This window comes from Lineus longissimus, chromosome 19, assembly GCF_910592395.1.
Source record: "Lineus longissimus chromosome 19, tnLinLong1.2, whole genome shotgun sequence".
Lineage (NCBI taxonomy): Eukaryota > Metazoa > Nemertea > Pilidiophora > Heteronemertea > Lineidae > Lineus > Lineus longissimus.
The window spans coordinates 4443832-4464528 of record NC_088326.1 but is presented as its reverse complement, the minus strand read 5'-3'; the positions used below and the strand labels follow the sequence as shown (position 1 = coordinate 4464528).

Sequence of the window (20697 nt, the reverse complement as noted above, 5' to 3'; positions counted from 1 at the left end):
GCTGGGCGTACAGATACTTCCAATTTCCTAAGGTTGGAAGTATAAACTCATGTTATGCAATGCATGTTATGTTATGCAATGCATGTTGTGATCCAGAGTTCCCTTGCATCTCAAACCACAGAGTAAGTGTAGAGCTTGTCCTATTTCGCCACCTCGTCGTCTTAGCTGATAATGGCTGTTCCAGGCTTCATTATTCATGCTCAACAGCTGGACAGCCGACGGGAACCCCTGAATATCGAAATGAAAGCCCCTAAACAATGGAGCCAAAGCATGACAGATTGGTACTTAAGTTCCTCGTTGGTGGCACTGCCGTGCAGAATCACAGCTCTCACTCTGGGCATGTGCCACTAGGATGACTTCACCGGCCGCCAAATATGGTCAGCTACTATCGTAGTAAAACATTTTCATTCATAAGCTGTACATGCAACATCGTCCAATGGCCAGCCGCGGTAGAGTAGCGTCAGCGGGGGATTTTGGAACTAATTGTGACAGACTGACTATCAAGTGCCGGTCGTGCAGAGGAGTGTGAGGCGGGCGGTATATACGCCCATACGCCCATACGCCCGTTATCTAAAGCCCTGCATATTGAACTGGCCACGAGTTGTTTATGAGCTTGAGGACAAATATTTTGACATTGAGGAGGCCTAACCTATTCACTTCAACGGCCACACACTCCCAGGCCACCTTTTTGGATGGTTTTGTAACGGCCCATGGGGTTGTGTCCCCAGGGCCACTAAATTTCCCAATACACTGCCGCTGTCGTATCATTACGGCCTCCATCAGCATCGCCTGTTCACTCTGAGACCAATTCGCTGCTCGCTTCTTGTCCGCCATTTTTTTGGATTTCCCGCTCCTTTTTACGTACCGGTTATAAACCGCCCACGCCATTCGCACCACGCCGACTTTATACCACGTGCTCCCGATTGGAAGAGACTAGAGAAGCAGGTCCAGGACAGATTGCCGCGAAAATTTATAAATAGCTTGGAAAACACCATGTTGACGTCTTCACGGAATTACCATATCTCCCGCCTTTTCAGTTGCAATATTCTTCGAAGTTCGAAAGTTGTGCTACTCTATACCGAGCATTATTTGCGCATTTTACTGGAAAATGCTTGGAATAAAAAAACTTTATTTTTGTATTCTTAATATAATATTCGCGTAGAATATCTTTCGTTACGAAAGAAGGGAAATAGCATGCATTTGTATTCAATGTATCAAGGAATTCTGAATTTCTTTATCTGATACGTGTTTGTTGTTACAAAACAAAACTTTTTTACTCCAAAAGTTTTTCCGTAAATATGACCATTACGGCTGGGCACATACTAGCACCACTGTCGGACTTTCAAAATTCCAGCACTGCACTTGCTTGTGACGTCATCACAGTGTTTCCAAAGCTATTTATAAGTTTCCCGAAGTATTTTAAAATTTTCGCGGCAATCTGTCCTGGACCTGCTTCTCTAGTGTCTTCCCTCCCGATTTCGCAATCGAAAATGTCTTTCTGACCTCCTTCGTTGACGAGCAGTTGAAGAGTTCCGTAAAAAAGCGTTCGGCAATTTCCGTCATCGAACGGAAACTCCCGAAGTGTTGTGGAACTATCGGAGGCTGGATCAAACGGCCAGCTCTGCTGATTTTACATGACTTAAGTCAGAACGCAAAAACTAAGCTAAGATTGTGCTAAGATCCTTTGTGATTCGCACTTAAGTTTTTTGCTTAGCTTAGCAAAAAAATCATATCTTAAGTTTAAAACTTAAGATTCTTTGTGAAACCGGGCCCAGATCAATATCAAATACCAAGTGCATGGCAATCTCGAAATCATCGAAAACCTCGACTCGGTGGGCAGAGTTGCTGTGTTTTTATTCGCCTTGCGGAAGGACAGCTTATTTCTCTTCATGAAGTTATTCACCCAGCCAGTGGAGGCATGGGAGTCGTGCTGTACTGGTCTTGACTGGATGATAATGTCCCGGTGGTCATCAGGCAGCCCATTCTACCATGCTGACAGCCTTTTCTTGAATGTCTTGAATTGCGACTGGTAAACGCCTGCCTCGGAGTTCAAGGAACTATTCCAAGGGTTGCTGTTCCACCTCAGGCCTGCTGCCAACTTATCTCTCCTTCACTGTTCTGTCTGTACCACGGCCGTCTTGCTTCTTCTGCTCTTAATCAGCGACGTTCCATTTCCGTAGTGTGTGGGTTGGTATCTTATAATAAGCCGCAAACTCCTCCATACTTGCGACCGTCCTGCTGAGCAAGGCTGTCTCAAAGTCTCGTAAATAAGGTAACTTCTCCGTGACAGAATAGCTTCTGCGCCGCTTCGGCAAGGGTTCTCTTTGATCCGCTGCGTCCATACCAATGATCACAAGGAGAAGTGTGTAAAGAAGGGCATTCAAGCTGGTTTATATAAGCCTGATTCTACAGACAAGATGTTCGAAAAAGGGAAATAGACATCTAAGATACCCGTATTATCTACCGTCATAGGTCACCTTCTACAAAGTGCGGTTGAATGTTCCTCGGTATAATAATACGGTGGGGCAAGGCCTGGAAAATTATGAACTGACCTTAGAAAAGTGATTCTAGAGTATATTTTGTGCTGAATCTGACTTGACCCAGAGCCCTTACTTAATATATAATTAGTCACCTGAAGGTGGCCAAATTAGCCCTTCTGCTCCCCGTTCTGCTCCTGCCTATAGCCCCCCTTGCCTTGCACAAGGACAGTGTTGATCCGTCCGAGTATCGAACTTACGACCTTCTGGTTATAAGCTGGCCCGGCGCTCTAACCACTTTGGCACTTATCCGAATAATCTTAAAAACCGCGGGAATAGGCGACACAGACTCGCCATCTATCGTCATCTATACCCGATTCTTTTAACGGCGGCAGCGGGGGCGTGATTTATACACAGAAGAGCAGGATTTAGCATCTCATAGTGAAACGATTTATACATCTACATGGTGGCAGCTGCAGTCGCATCCATTTTGTCAGTGTAGTAGTGGAGATATCGTGATGGTGCTTGGAAAAGCTATCTCTCTGAGGTGCTAGTGACTGTTATTTGATGTCGGTGTAAGGTAGGCCAAAGGTGAATTTGGGGTTGATTGTTACTGAGAATGGCAGTTACAGAGCTAGGGACAAATGCCTCAATATTGAGAATGGCAGTTACAGTGCTAGTGACAATTGCCTTACTCGCATAGCCAGATCGGTTGTATAGCCATTGTACAAGTTTAAATGAATGGTGTTTTTATGATACTGTCTCACTCTGTGTATATATATTGACATAGCATCATGCGGACATGCCTGATTGGTGGTAGTGGCTTGTGCCTGTGGTACGATGATGGTGGTCCAGGAAAATAGAAATGCAATTATACACAATGCTGTAGTGCAGTTATTATATTATTATGCATACAAATTTGATGAAACTTGGTATCTGTGTGCTCAAATTTATATTCAGTACGTAATCACACTACATTGGAACCTCCCTTTGTGGACACCTCTCTATTAAGGACATCCTCTTTAAGGACACTACGTTTGGTCCCAAATAGTTGTTTACATTCAATTTGACCTCTCTAATCAGGACACCTCTCTATGAAGGACAGTACTTGTCAGTCCCGAGGGTGTCCTTAATAGAGAGGTTCTACAGTATTTGAAATTTTCAAATTCAATTACAAATTTCGAATATTAAACAAACGGCATAGGCCTTTAATGTAGTTTCCTGTCACCACAAGACGCTGCTTCCTGTGACGATGATAGAAGTGAGGCCTGACCAGTTAGGCCTACCATGGTACCAAGCTTTAACACTTTCAGTGCCAGCCTCGCATAAGCCTATATACTGCCTTGTGCCAGGTTTGCAAGGGTTTTTCAGTGTTTTGTAAACCTTGTTGAAATTCTAAATAAAGCAATAAAATCTGTATGTATTATACCTTATTTTGTAGCTCGTTATGCACTCTTTCATTACAAACATCAATGGTACCTTTTTACTGAGTGGTAGATGGTGGTATTTTGCACTTTGTGCAGAAGCTCCGCGTGTCCGCAATTTCGGCAACTCTACCAGCGCCAAGCCCTGACGACCCATGCTCATTCTCTCCACATGATGATGTCGCAAACAGGTGCATAGATCGTCTGCTAGTCATAGGAGTGTGCATAGTGTCTCCATCTTATGTTACCTTCAAGAAATAGGTCAAAACATCGAACGACGGTTTTGGCACTCAAAGGGTTAAAGGGGTAAGCTGTCTATAATTACTGGTGGTCCAGGAAAATTGAAATGCAGTTATACACAATGTAGTAATGCAGTTATTATGCATACGAATTTGCTGAATCTGAGAATCTCCAGTATTAATACCTATCTACTCAGCGGTATTGTCGAATGTTATCCCGTATACGTATTGACAAAATTTGAAATTTTCAAATTCAATTACAAATGTCAAATATTTAACATCGGCAAAGACCTTTAAAGGGGTATGCCATTCGTTTACACCGGCTATGTTTAAAGGGAGTATAGCCCATGAGGTTTAGGATGGTTAACCCTTGATGGTTCACGATCAGTAAACCACTTGGCAAGTGTACTAACTTAGGGGGCCAACTTTCTATTGAAAATTTTAAAATTTGTAATCGAATTTGAAAATTTCCAATTGTGTAAATACTAACTAGATGTGAATTTCAGCATTGCTGTTGTGTAGATAGATAAAGAAATACATTAGATACCAAGTTTCAGCAAATTAGTATGCATAATAACTGCATTGCGGCATTGTGTATTACTGCATTTCTATATTCCTAAACCACCATTAGTTAATGGCGTACCTCTTTAAAATTACTATTTTTGAAAAAGTAACACAACTTCTTTTTCTACTATTACTAATTACTACACTATTACTATTTCAACTTTACAGAAAAAGTAACAATATTACTATTTCAACTTTACAGTTAAAAGGTAACACTATTACTATTTCAACTTTACAGTTAGAAAGTAACACTATTACTATTTCTACACTACAGTTCAAAAGTAACACTATTACTATTTCTACTTTACAGTTAAAAAGTAACACCATCACTATTTCAACTTTACAGTTAAAAAGTAACACTATCACTATTTCAACTTTACAGCTAAAAAGTAACACTATTACTATTTTGTCTTTACCATTCAAAAGTACAGTACAACCTCTCTATTGCGGACACCCATGGGACTGGGCCCAGGTGTCCACAATAGAGAGGTGTCCGCAATAGAGAGGTTATGCCAAATCGTCCGATAGGTGGATTTGAAGTTCCCGCCTTGCAGGTCTTGGTTTTCTCTGTGTCGACATCTAGCGTAGAAACTTTAAACCTGTTGGCTGATCGGTATTTGCTTGTGATGTTGCGTTGAATGACGTGAGCTACTTTGGAACTCAGAGCGTGAATAATCTCTCTAGTAAAAGGTGCCCCTTTTATTGCAAAATCTCCTCGACATGTCATAATGTGTGAAAAAACACCATAATTTCTGTCCATCAGCCACCTTTGATAAATAATTATTTTTTTCTAATTTCTCTACTAACGCATATTCGCCGCAACACTGACAAAACCGCGTGGATTTATGAGTGTCCGTAGACACAAAAGGCCTATGTGATTAGTTGAAAAGATGAGTAAACTAATGCCGCGGCTTAATTAGGATACAAAAACACAATGCCAATGCCGCGGCTTAATTAGGATACAAAAACACAATGCCATGGGGTAATTACGTTGATTAATTGCGCAAATATCACACCTGTCGGGCCTACTTGACTCTCCAAGCGCAAGCGGGAAGCCATTGTTTTTGCCTACTGTCCGTAATTGGGAGGGAATTGGACCAAAAATTGGCTATCGCCCTGTCCGCAATTCGGAATAGAGAGGTGTCCGCCGTACAGAGGTTTTTGTTATTGGAAATGACTTAGAAAAAATCGGGACTGGCCGGACGTGTCCGTTATGTAGAGGTGTCCGCCTGGCAGAGGTGTCCGCTGAGGGAGGTTCTACTGTAACACTATAACTATTTCTACTTTACAGTTCAAAAGTAACACTATTACTATTTCAACTTTACAGTTCGAAAGTGACACTATCACTATTTCAACATTACAGTTAAAAAGTAACACTATTACTATTTCAACTTCACAGTTAAAAAGTAAAACTATTACTATTTCAACTTTACAGTAAAAAAGTAACACTATTACTATTTCTACTTTACAGTTCAAAAGTAACACTATTACTATTTAAACTCTACAGTTAAAAAGTAACACTATTACTATTTCGACTTTACAGCTAAAACGTACACTATTACTATTTCGACTTTACAGCTAAAAAGTAACACTATTACTATTTCGACTTTACAGCTAAAAGGTACACTATTACTATTTCGACTTTACAGCTAAAAAGTAACACTATTACTATTTTGAATTTACAGCTAAAAAGTAACACTGTTACTGTTTTGAATTTACAGTTGCTGTTTGTTAGACTGATGTAACATATATACATGTAGGTTCCAAGAATCAGCAAATTGATGTGCACAATAACAGTACGTACTGCGGCAAGATTTGTTTCTACTGCGCAGCCCAAAAAAATGATGTTGGCCTTTGTGTATTAGTAAACAATCTGTTTGTAAACAAGTTCCCCTTGACTAGATTTATGGTTATTTTGAAGGTTACCAATGTTGCCTGGCAACAAGAGACATGTTGAAAGGTATTGCACCTGCATACGGTGTGAATTTTCATCCCACAAACAACCGGCCTGATTGAATTACTAGGACAAAAAGGTGGTAGATTTTTTTCTATTATATATGTGATGCAAATCATGCTTGAAGAACCGTATTACCAGATGAACACAACAATATTTCGTTGAAAAACTCAAACAGTGCAGGCAAACTTGAAGGCCTGTCTCTTTTTTGGCAATCTAGCTAATTGATTCAGGGTGTGATTGTGCATGTTGTATGAATGACTAGAATATCGATCACTTCCAAAACAAATACACTGGAAATGTTTGAACTTTCCAAATCCTGTCACCAAAAATGATATGTCCTGGAGGCAAGATTAATCTGAGCCAGAGAACGCATTGTATTCAACCTTGGTTTAGTTATGCCTGTTATGCAGTAGGATAATAATTCTAAAACACCCGAGTGAGAATATTTCATTTTCATAATGGATAATGTATAGCCTCCTTTTCACCACAGAGGTTTTGGTGAGGCAACCCAAACCGCTTGGGTTGGTGCTGCAAAATGTGGAAGCTTTTCAAAAGGATTTCAAAGCACATTATTCGATATTCAATTTGAGATGTTTTAGAAGAGAAATTGATACCTCACTGTTGGTACTGATTGTCTCACCCAAACTGCAAGGGTGGAGCTAAAATGTAGACCAAACCTGCCTCTTGGTTTACATTTTAGCTCCACCCACGCAGTTTGGGTGAGACAATCAATACCTCCAATGCGGTATCAATTCCTTTTACACAGACACATGTTTCAGAGAAGAAAAAAAATCCACTCACCTGGCTAGAGACCTCTATTAGCCAGCGTGTACATTCTGTGTACATTTTAAATATAGGTTGGTGAAAAAAGTACACCAAGGGTGCTTTAATTCCCACCAAATTTTATATGTGTTTTGAAGAGGCTTTTATCGAAATAATAGTAAAAATTCAAAACATTCCAATACCGATTGCCTGAGAAAAATTGATTTGTGTACAGCATTGCCATCAAATCGTCACTCGCGGACTGATATGGCCCTATTAGAATACAAGTTCTAAACTGGCCAGTGAGACAATATTTCCTTAAATTAATTATCAAAAAGTATATCCGCGTTATGGCCTGGCTCTGAAGATTAAGAATCCACCAAACATTGAAGAATAAATCCACTTTCACCCATCACAGTCATGTATTTACCACAGCTTCAGAGTTCAGTACGGACTATGTGTCAGTGCCACACTTCCGCCTGTGGATGAATACATGTCTTTGCCCATCTCTTCAGAAAACTAAACTAGCAATACACACATTTAAAGATTCCTTCAGTATATTTTAAAGAACTACGCAAATGAGCCATTTTTATCGCTGTAACCTTTGATAATTATTGCTGTGACGAGCGAGAAAATTATCGCTTTTCTGCAGGTGAATAATTTTAAAACTAATTGCTGAATTTGCTAGTTGCAGGTTTCAGCGATCAACAATTCTTGACGCAGGTGTGACATGCCGTGACCACCGCAACGAGAGATTTTTGTCGCATATGATCATGATTGCAGGTTGCAGCGATGTAAATTGTATGTTTGCGTGTCGCTTGCGATATGGAGGGGGAATTAGATTTTCAGAAGTTTCTTCTCGGAGTCACTGTAATGACATGGTATATGATATAGTATAATGGTATATGAATATGTTTTATTCTCTCTACAGATAAACCATGAATGGAAGAGGGATTACTATCTCACCAAGCCAAACCAAGAATGGACAAACGTCAGCTAGAACTTGAACATGCCAGGAATAGTCACTAAGCAGCGACATCTGTTATCATCTCAACATCTCAATAATCTCGGAAATAGAAATATCAGAAATGACCAGTATGTGGTGACTCGGAGCCTGACAAGGGACTCGGCACCAACATGGCTGAAGCTAGGGAGTCTGTGGCCCAGAACAGTGGCCCAGATTCAGGCCCGATGGAAAGGCATGGGGCCGACCTGCCCCCGACAGACCCTAAGGAAAGGCATGGGGCCGAAACATTACTGCCCCCCGCAGACCTTAAGGAAAGGCATGGGGCTGACACGTTACTTCCCCCAGCTGGCCCTTTGGGAAGGCATGGATCAGAGACCTTACTGCCGCCGACCGCAGCGGAAACAAGAGTCACAGCGTTCAAAATGGCCGATGATGGTGACGAGATGAGAGAGTGCGGCATCGGCCAGTGGCGCCCCAAATGTGTACAGGGGTTAGCTAATATCAAAATGTTCATCGTCGTCATATCTATACTATCCATGATCTCTAACATGCTGTCTAGCGGCTATCTCAACAGTGTCATCACCACAATAGAAAAACGATTTGAGATAGGCAGCTCAATGGCGGGCTTTATTGCTGCCTCGTACGAATTTGGCTCCCTTGTTGCTGTGATTTTCGTGAGTTATCTCGGCGGACGCCGACACATCCCACGCTGGCTAGGACTAGGAGTTGTCTTCATGGGCATCGGTGCCCTTCTCTTCGCACTACCACACGTTTTGGCACAAACTTACACTTTAAAAGGAAGACTATCAAACTCATCCTCCTCCGAGAATATTTGTAAACGCCACGACCTGTTTGATGTCAACAATAATGAGATTTGCGTCGGCGAGGATTCAGGGAATGGAGTATATGTGTTTATTTTGATTCTTGCGCAGACTTTGATCGGCGTGGGTGGCACGCCCATCTACACTCTAGGAACTACGTATATCGATAATCACGTGACAAGAGAGAAGGCACCGGGATATCTAGGTGAGTTGGTTTGTTGCATTTACAGTGGAACCTCTGTTAGCGGACTCCTCTCTATTAAGGACACTAGTTTTGGTCCAAAATTGGTTGTTTCCATTCAGTTTGACCTCTCTAATCAGGACACCTCTCTATTAAGGACAGCACTTGTCAGTCCCAAGGGTGTCCTTAATAGAGGGGTTCTACTGTATATCAACATGATAACTGATCATCTAATATAGGATCAATATTGGGTAATTTGTAGTGCAATGCAGGAGGAAATGGGAGACCTAAGTTGTACTTCAGAATTGGAAGTGCAAAGCCCACATGATCTCGAGACACTTCTCCTTGAAACATAGATTACGTTCGTAAAATTGATTCCTGCATCTGCAAATTTCCACTTTCTATCAATGACTGTCCTATATAGGTGTTTAACCAGTATAATGTATACTTGGTGATTACAACATCACCCTTGTTGATTGCATGTGCAGACTGAGTAGCAGCTGAACTCCAGGCGCATGGGCCTCTGGTTATTTCAATCGAACTACCAGGGCCAATCAAATCAATAATTTGTACAAAAAAAAGTCAAAATTTGCCGCCTGAAATTGCCGAGACGATTTGTCTTATTCATTGCAAATTGATGTAATACTTCCCTTTCCAGCCTTCATGTACGCCACAGGCACCGTTGGTCCTATCCTCGGCTTCTCCCTGGGGGCGCTGCTGTTGCAGTACTATGTCGACACCTTCACCTTCGATTACAAAGCACTCAAGTTGTCACCGAGTCATCCGATGTGGGTCGGAGCCTGGTGGGGAGGTTTCATTATTTGCGGCCTACTCCTCCTTGGTGTGTCGATACCGTTCTTTGCTTTTCCAAAGTCGTTGAGGAGGGAGAAGGAAAAGTTGGCGAAAGCGCGAGGGCACCATGAGGAGACGCTGACACACGAGGATCTCAATTGGAGGGCAAATTATGGCAAGACAGCTAAAGGTAGGGAGATGAAATTTACAGGATTTATGATAATAGTCGTAGTTCCACCTGTCATAAAACCCGTGTTTTTCAAGACCCGTGTCTTCGCCATGTGTCAAAAAACCCGCGGCGCACTTACACCTATCAGTGGTGTTAGATAATGGTTAATAGCCCCGGCGACAGGTGCGCTGTAGAAAGGGAGTTCTCCTGTGTTTCTTTCCCGTTGGAGGGGGCACAATACCGAGGCAACTACACCGCGCCATCTGTCGCCGGATCTTAGAACTTGCTATTGCAGTGTCTATTCAGATTCCACCTATCAAAAAACCAGTGTTGAACACGGGTCTAAATAAGCCCCCAATTAGCCCCATCAAGCTCGATGTGGCTAATAGACACGATGATTTGACACTCGGGTCTATTTAGACACAGCAATTCATAGGTGTAAGCGCAAAAGACATGGGGATTTGATAGGTGGAAGTACGACTAATAAGTCTGCTTCTCATGCATTACGTGTACGTCACTGAGTCTGCCTTGTGATCGGCCAATAGTGGCGACCCACTGGCCATCTATCGGGAGCGTATAATGTAGGGACAACACATACAGTGTAACCTCCCTCAGTGGACGCCTCTCTATTAAGGACAACCTCTCTATTAAGGACACCAGTTTTGGTCCCATCCCAAATTGGTTGTTTCCATTCATTTGACATCTTTAATCAGGACACCTCTCTATTAAAAACAGCACTTGGGTGTCCTTAATAGAAAGGTTGTACTGTTTTTCAGAATATGGTCCTCGATATCCTGCTATCGCATGATAATGATCGAATGCGTGTGATTTATGAATCAAATAGACAAGTCTGATGAACTTTTAATAGTTAGCAATTTTTTGCCTAGGATGAAGATTCAGAATTTATCAGTTTATCCCAAGGAAAAGATCGTGCCACTACAAAATTCTGTTTTGGATTTAACCATAGTAAAATTGTAAAGCGTACCGTGGGAGCCCTGAGTAGGCAGTACGTGGAAATTGCTGGGAATGTATATGAACAGTTTCAATGGGTGCTTGGGTCTGCTCTGCAATACTCGATTGGCTTGCCAAGTACTCAACATTCTGCGTTTTCAATTATGATATCTCATAAGTCACCTTTGCTATAAATAAAATGGTAGCTAGATGTGGAGAGCCAGGCTAGTGGTTCCCCATTGAATAACACGGTTTTAAAAACTTTACGCTCAACTGCTGCGTACAATGGTGTAGGCAGTTTCAGTGCAATACCAGTGGACGGCTTGCCCCTTTCTAGGTCTATGCGGGGTTGAGTGGTGTAATGAGATGTAAGAACTAAGATCCACAGCCGAAACTCATCCTCTTCAAATTACCATTTCTCTCTAGGTTATTTCTGAACATACTTCAGTCTGAATGTGGATGATGGTGGATGTCTTTTCAGGGCCAAGCCAACTCTCTCTCTCTGTCCCTTTTTCACAACAAGAAAACCACCCTTGGTAACCAACCATACGTCATCCCCTCTTTCCCAAAATACCCAATCAGGACTTGGCTCTGACCAAACATATGATATGGCGTGATATGACCAGACGTACTCCTTTTTTAACCCCTGTGGCAAGTTGCCACAAACCAAATTTAGTAATACTCCCTTACTTATTTATAAATTGAATGGTCAAATTGGTCCACTACCTTACACCGGTGGAAAAGCCGACACAGTGTCACAGGAAATGACCAGGACGAGTACTTACCCTCCTAGAGTTGGATAGGGACTGTACCACCATTACATCCCCGGATTTTAGATAAGGTCCTGGGCACCTAGCCTTGCCCGCTCACCAGTCAGCTTTCATGGGGTATATACCCGGTAATATCTGAGACAAGACCACAATTGATTTTTTAAGCCTTTTAGCAGTTAAATTGTCAATCTTTGACCGCGACGCATCAAATACTGCGTGGGGTTGTGAATCTGAAATTTAGATTATGTTATTCCGGACAATTGGGCAAGTAAATGGTGAAAAATAAACTGGTAGTTGACCACGGAAATTTTTTGATAATCGACAAATTGGACAGACTTTGATATTTCCACTCTTTTCAGCCAACTGGCAGAAAAAACTCAAAACACGCCCCCTATTACCCAATTTCGAAATTAATTTTTTCATCAAATAATTTCTTTATATCTGTAGACTTGCCACAACAAATATTTTTTCAATACCTCTCCAAACATGTACTTGAGAGTTAAAAACATGCACTCGTCTAATTGATAGGCCTCGACCCTCCAACCTATTAATATTCATTAGTGGTCTTGTCTCATCTGCACTATGAAATAAGGGGTGCACCATTTAAGACCAGAGCCCTCTATTAAACACTGTGTATATTGTCGTTCATAAGTTTTGGTTAAAAAAGTGTGCCCAGGACCAATCAATCCGCGCAAAATTTTATATTTGTCAAGAAGAACCCTTTGCTAATATCATTATAAAGTTTCACAACATTCCAATGCCGATCGCTTGAGAAAAAGTGATTTCCGTACATCGCATTCATCAAATCGTCACTCGTGCATTGAAGTGCCCTATCAAAGTACAAGTTGAGATCACATTTTCGTGAATATATTTTCATATTTCTATTTCTATTTTTAAAGCATATTTCTGTGATGGCCTGACTCCGTAGATTTAGAATCAACCACAGATTGCGAATTAATTCCACTGTGATCCATCCCAGCCATGTATTTACCACAACTTGACATTTTAATGAGCTCTGTGCCAGACTTCCGGTCGTGGGTGAATAAATGTCTCTGCCCTTAAAGGGGTATGCCATCTGTAATTGCTAGTGAAAAGAAAAGTGCAGTTTAAATACACTAATGATGTACATGTAGTGGAGTTATTATGTGAAAGAATTTGCTGAAACTTTTAAATCTAAAATTTCAATTTAACAATTGATAGTAGGCCTTAACATGCCGCATACATGCACCAATTTATGATGGTGTTTTCTTTGGCATAGTCATTGGAGAATATGCCTAGGAGTAATGAGGTCATTATATCATTCTTCCGGGTTCAGTACACAATTAAATCTGCTATAGGGTCCGTGTACGTTCTGTGTACATACATTTATGTGATATGAAAAAAATTCAATGCTGGGATTTTCATCAAACTTTGCAGAAGTGTAGTCCTATATCTTCTCAATGTCATAAGTGAATTTGAATAAGTTCCAATGTTTCTAAATTGTTTTATTATTTTTCATGAGACAAGTCAGAATATGACACGATGCCTGTGAGAGAATATCTTTCCGACCCAGTAAAATCTAGAAAAGGAGTTCCGATTTCAAAAGGGGCCTAAATCATGTTAGTTGATATCATTCAAAATCAAAAAAGCCTAAAATGATGTTTGCAAACCAAATGACTAACATTCCAGGCAGTATTTAGGCATGACGGGGCTTGTTAAGCATTTGATCATATATATTCATCCCACGATACCACTGAACAGTTAATAGTGATCTCAACCCTAATTCTGATGCATTGGTTGTTATCCTCAAGTGGTGATAATAATATCACTATTGTGGTCTGGTACGTGATTTAATGTCGAGATTAATGGAGGCAGAAAAACCACTACTGCTCAGTTATATGCCACATCTTTTTTCAAGTTAGGAAAACCCTAGTCATGTCGGCTTGTGTTGTCAAAGGGATAAACTATTGGGTTCATTGTATTTAATGGTGGCTCAGGAAAAAGGAAATACACAATGGCATAGTGGTTATTTTACATGCAAATTCACTAAAACTTGTTTTTTATAGTATTTGTGTATCCACCCTGAAGAATCGATTCCCCACATTGCCGAGCATCTTATCAGGCCTTCCAGCTATCGAGCTTGCCTGTCCAAGGAAAGGAAATTTCATTTTTAAAATAAAGTTCGAAAAACTGTGTTTTGGGGTCTTTCAACGAAATATTGTTGTGTTTCTGGTGATAAGGTTCTTCAAACATGAATTGCATCAAATATAGAGAAAAATGCAATGCTGGTTTATCCTTTGGACTGGAAAGCGAACGAATTGTGAATTATGCATGGATTGATTTCGTGCACCACAGAGTACCGAAAGAACTTGAACCAGTTGGTTAATTTACCTCGTAATTTAGTGCATATGATGACATATTGTCCATGTTACCAGATGGACACGGTTTATTTTTTTTAATTTACCAACGAGCGCACAATTGTGACCCGTCACAGCAAAACCAGGCGCATGCCGCTCTGAGCTTGGCAGGTTGAGACGGACTTTTTGTTCATTTCTCTATTGTCTGCCTTTTGTGAAATATGAGCACATCAATTTCTTCCATTATCTCATGGTGTCATTTAGGCTCATCTTCTGTGCGACATGCGCCTGGTTTTGCGGTGCTGGGTCACAATTTTGGATGTTTTTCTTGTGAGGCAGCCATTCTCCCAGGCCTCAAGAAGCACTATCCAGGGCAGTCTGTTCGGTGAGTTGGAATACCTGAAGATGCTCGGCAATTTGGAGGGCTTGTGCTCCAGGGTGATATCTGTCTCAACAACGGCATTATTGATTGAATTAGCCTGAATTGGTGACATTGTGCTCTTTGGGAATCCTTGCTCCACTGATCACCCTATTTTTTGCGTAAAATGGGCTACAGACGTAAATCACCTTTAAGTCAGCGTCCGAGACTTTACCTGTCAATGTTGGTTGTACCAAACATCCAATGATTTGTATATATTGAATAGAAGAGGCACTCAGAAGTCTTAGAATCGAGGTTTATCCTCAATGATATCAAAACGATTGCGGCATGGCTTGTCTTACTACCATGCGAGAAACTCTCTTTGATCACAGTATCCATGCACCCCGAGTCTGTCTTTGACATGTTCAATTGAAATTTCCGATTCTAGATGAAAAGATAACATAAAAGGCTGCAAAAAAGGGAGTGTACAGAAATCAAGAATTTCTCCGCTTTTCATTTCCTGCTGAAATCGATCTATCTACGACTTAAATCATAAGTGGGATTGTTCTGCTGTATCTGTCAATAGGTGATCCATTATCGGGTGACATGCAACTATTCAAGATATGCCAATCTTGATGCTGGCACCAGCCAGGAATGTCATCCATCTCATCAATGTCATTTAAATGTGTATGGGCGATCGGATATACATTGACAGCATTCTTCTTACTGGCAATCATTCCAATAACACAGGTATACCCAACTAGTTTATAGTAGCATTGTGGAATGATATATGTATGTTAAAGAAACAAGCCAAGCTAAACAAATCAAATAAAAATTCCAAACATGATATGTGGGCCGTTTTGACGTGCATCCAAAAACCGCATTCGGATCCGGCCCGAATCTTAACCGGATGTGGTATCAATCTTATGTACCCGTTTACACGTCCAACAACGATGGGGTCTAATCGGCTCTAATGTGGTTGCATTTTTCTTGGTTCCTGTGACAATCCGTTAGATGTCACGGACGTCAACCCTGACTAGGCCCTACCCCGGAAGACCCTTGTGATCGTAGGAACGATCATCGCCGGTGGCATACAGTTTCAAAGCTGGAATCCAGCTACCTCTGATTCGTCGTCCCAGATGTGGTAACACCATTTTGCTGATACGAATTAATTGAAAGGCAAGAGAGAAATCAAGAGAAACATCAAAGTACAGTGGAACCTCCCTTAGCGGACACCTCTCTATTAAGGACAACCCCTCTATTAAGGATACTAGTTTTGGTCCTAAGTTGGTTGTTACCATTTAATTTGACCTCTCTAATTGGGACACCTCTCTATTAAGGACAGCACTTGTCAGTGCCGAGGGTGTCCTTAATAAAGAGGTTCTACTGTAAATGTTGACACGTAATTTTGATGTCGGGAATCGTTAAAGTACCAAAAAGTGCTTCAATACGCATGTGGGTACAGGTTAATTTAAGTCCCAATTGGACCACATCAGACCTGATTGCCTTTACACCTCCAGTTTGGATGCGGATCAATGAGGACGAGACCTGATGAGACCTGATGAAACCAGCTAAAATTATGGTCTCCTTTTGAGACGAGACTCGATGAGTCCCCATTGCTTTGCGTTTACCCCAGGAAAATTAAGACTACCTTCGTATTCGATCGGATCTCATCGGGTTTTTTCTCGAGCGTTTAAACGGCCCTAAGGTATACGAATGCAAGTGTTAGGTTTACATTTGCATGAAGTAAAAATGCAATATTATTTACATAGGCCCACTTAATTTGGCTCGTTTCAAGTTTCAAGAAGCCAAAATAAAGGAGTAAATGAAACGTTCTGTGGTGCATTGATCTTCGAAAAACCGGAGTCGTATCCTCCTCCCCTTGCACACGAATAAACCGATGGTTGTTCGCGGGATGAGGTGGAAAATCTACCCCACCCAATCAAAACGGGTCTTACATCTTTCCCAACAACTCAGTCTCTATTGAAAACAATCACAGCATCTAAAACGCACTCTCATTGGCTGAAATTTCAAGTGCCTGGGACGAACTTGTGGAATTTCTTGTTTTTACACGACTTGTAAGGAGTATTCATCCTCCCCCGCAATCAGAGATAAACATCGATAAATGAGTATATTGTGCAGGCCAAGAGCTAGGGTAATAATGTAAAGTGCTTTAAGCGATATATCGCATTGGATTTACTGTTATAGGAGTCTCGGGACTTCTCCAAATTCCGTACCGTTCTAAAATAAAAATCAAATCACTGTGTGAAGCATTTTTCAGTAAATTTCCAGTAAATTCAGTGTTGTATACCAGATGACGTTGCATCTCGACAAACGACATTACCCAATAGTTTCGTGCAGCCAAGATAATTTCTTGCTTTTCATCAATGTTATCAAATGAAGAATTGGTCAAAATTGCTGCAATTTTTTCCAATTTAATTCCAAACACTCGATCCTTGGAACCAAATCCGCCCATGACATGTGAAAAAATAACTATTATATCCATGGCACCAAAGACTTTCGTGGCTCTTTTCTTTGCATCTTGGAGATTCTGCAGTTTGACCCCCTATCAACCGGCCTTTCCATGTCCCAGACGCCGGTCATTCCTGCCGTTACTCAAATGCAAACATGTCTTATTCTTCTCAAATCTCTGTTGCAGATATTCCTCTGTCGATGCTGGCACTTCTAAAGAATCCCATCTATCTGGTGACATGCCTCGGTGTCTGCTGTGAGGCATCCATCATTAGTGGATTTGTCATATTTCTACCGAAATACCTCGAGACACAGTTTGGAATATCGAAATCAATGGCAAATCTATTGACAGGTAAGCAGGTATCGATCGGTGAAAACGTGTTGAGGGTGTTCTCATTTTTCGTCAGTAATTAGGACTATTTAATGTGTAGTGGATGAAAGCTGAATGTATAGGGTGTCCCAAAAATGATTTCTCAAAAGTATTTCTAATAGACAGGTTTTTGTACGCCCGTCACATTTGTTTCAGATTTCTTTTGCATGGTTACAAAAAGATAAGAAGTGAACACCAACAACCAGCCAATAGTAGTGATAACTATTGAATTTAAGCCAAAGTATCGTAAAAAAAATCCTATTTTCATAATTTTGCAGCTATTGCCTCCACTTTCTTGGAATTCTTGCCATGACAAAGAAAATTCTGAAGGCTATAAGCTGAAACACATCTTCAAAATTGACCCTCATAATATCTGTTATATTTTCGGAAAACAAACTCCCCCTGAAAACACCCCCTATGAAAATCCTTTAGGTCTATGTTCTATTTGGCTCTGCATGCTGTCGTGGATGGTTACTAGGACGAGACCAAATCTCCCCCACCCTATTGCAGCCTCCTTCATGGTGAATATTGATGATTCCGGCGTGTGCTGCAACATATTATACAATTGCTCGATTCGTCGAAGTCATCAATGCGAGTGGCGGCGTGGAAAATATTGGTTTCTGTAGGTTCGTCGAATTATTGATTCTAAGCGAGTATAATGCCGAGTCAAGGAGATAGCCACGGCGAATGTACGTCGGGAATACTGCGGTGCTGGCTGTCAGCTTGGTTTAAAGGCTGTGTGAATGACTGATTTGAATCGCTGCAAACTCTTATTGTGAACCACCCCTCTTGCAGTGTAATGCATCTTGACCCTCAAGGCTTGGATCCGCTCCGCCGACCCGGACTCCGTTACACCAACCCTTGACACAATACGCGAATCTGCCTGTATAAGTTGGTTCTGTTATTCCTCGCTAGGTGGCGCGCTACCGCCGATATTAACCAATCAGAAGGCCGGTAACCAGAGCGCACTTTGATCATGATCTGAACAACCTCGCTTCTAGTCTTCTTTAATGTTAAAAAACGCTGTTTCGAAAGTGTATTTTGGCAGCATGCCAAGACTGGAGGCGAGAATAAATAAATGACTCGTTCATGAAAAATTACAATTTTGAAAGCAGCGTTCTGATTGGCTCTCCACAACTCGAGGCGCACGGGATACAGAATTATGGCATGCTCTTCTTCAGAGGTGTGAGGGGAAGTAACGGACCGATTAACTCTGATGGTTCAGAATGAGTGTAATGTTTCACGCAGCTAACATGGCACCAGAGCAAAAGTTGTGCCTGGGTTACGCGAAGCAGAGGAGATGTCAATTGTGACTGGGACTGTAAATTGGTATCGCATGTGCTGGAAATTAACATTGGATATGGATCCTTGCTACTGTGACGCAAAAGGGTTAAGAAGACAAACTAACAGTAACGCTTCAGAACAAGAGGAATAATAGAGGGTTAATTTGTTTTTTTCCCTTTTCAACCTCTTCCATCATTGACTATTGATTATGCCAGAATGCAGCAATGTTGTGCAATTGTTCAATCTCAGTGTTCTCCACAAGGCTATTCAACAGGGTGGCCCACCCTACCTTGGCAGCTTACCACCCTACCTTGGAAGAGCCACCCTACCTTGCTCCAGAACTTTGTAGAGGGTTCCTATAGGGCCACCCTACCTCAAATTACCGGCCACCCTACCTTGTTTTGCACGCTGGTAAAACGTCATGCAAATCAAGGGTATCACCCTACCTTGAGAAAACCCTGTGGAGAACACTGAATCTTTATGTCATCTCCAGATGAACGACTATTGAAATAATAGTTGTCATCCTCCTGCATCAGTGACTGCCAGGCTGTATGCAGGAGGGTAAAAGGGCAACTTGGTACCAGGATGCATGGATAGAAAACAGGTGGTGTGCATCAGTTAAGTCATTCGAACTCAATTCTATGCTGGTCCCCAGGTACGCTTCTAGAGTATAATGATGCTTGAATGCTCATTTGTAGAGACGTATAGTCCCACTGTTGTTTTTAGTCCGCTAATCATTTATTCATCTGTAAAAATTTTATTACCATGTTGCATATGTGACCCGTTCTAGCAAAACCAGTCGCATGTCGCACATAAGATGAGCCTAGATGACACCGGGAAATTGATGTCGTCAGATTTCACAAAAGGCAGACAATAGTGAAATGAACAAACAGTCTGTCTCAACCTGCCAAGCTCAGTGTGACATGCGACTGGTTTTACTGGAACGGATCACATTATATGGTTTTTAAGACCATTTTTAAAAACTTTGGTGTCAGAATCTGAATATCAATTATGCATAAAAAGATATCTGTGAGTCTGACGTGTCTGTTATTTGTACATGTTGTAATCTTCCAGCTTGCGTATAGATTGAGCCAATATCTTACGCAATCGATCAATTCATATGTCATCTCCAGATAAGCGCTGTCCAAATATTGGATTTGACCCTATTACATCCATGTCACAGATGCAGAAGGATAAATGGGTGTTCTGGTACTCAAAAGCCTGGGGTGAAAATATATGAGTTTATACTGGATCCACTCACCTATAAGATCCCAAGCCCGACAATACCCGATTTGTACCACCCCCTCGCTGGGTAGAGTCTAAACGGCCTTTCACAGCCAAAAAAGGGGTGGAATATCTATTCAAGAGTTAACAACGTAATCGTCATGAATAGTCATGACTCTACAGCGAAGCTTTTCATATAACAATTAAAGACCAATTGGAAGAAACGAAGACAAGATATCCCACCCCTTTTATGGCTGCGAAAGGCCTACCATTATGCCCGGTTGTTTAGGCTCGACCCATCGAGACGGTGGTAGAAATTGGGTATTGGCGGGATTGGGATCTTATTGGAGAGGGGATCCAGTAGTACAAGAAGTACCTTTCAAACTAGCATTAAAAATATTTTTCATATCCATGACCAAGGAGTCTTTAAAGGGATTTTACTAAATTCACCACTATCATGTAATATGAGGCACTCGAAGTGACTGCGAAGATTATCAAGTCTTCCAAACGGAGACATGCATCCCAAATTTTCCTCCCAAAGACCGGGTAATGCTAGCTATTTTACAATGAACATTTTCC

The 20697-nt window shown here is 41.4% G+C and overlaps 1 protein-coding gene across 1 annotated transcript in view; it reads left to right on the top strand.

The window, feature by feature from the left end:
- The first annotated feature begins 2942 nt into the window (after positions 1-2942).
- The window catches only part of LOC135502742 (solute carrier organic anion transporter family member 5A1-like), a 47908-nt gene continuing 30153 nt past the window's right edge, over positions 2943-20697 (top strand). Inside the window, exons 1-4 of the mRNA XM_064795768.1 lie at positions 2943-3057; positions 8355-9416; positions 10051-10374; positions 17428-17592. Coding sequence (XP_064651838.1) covers positions 8561-9416; positions 10051-10374; positions 17428-17592 — 1345 coding nt within the window. The 5' untranslated portion in view covers positions 2943-3057; positions 8355-8560. The remainder of the gene's footprint in view (positions 3058-8354; positions 9417-10050; positions 10375-17427; positions 17593-20697) is intronic.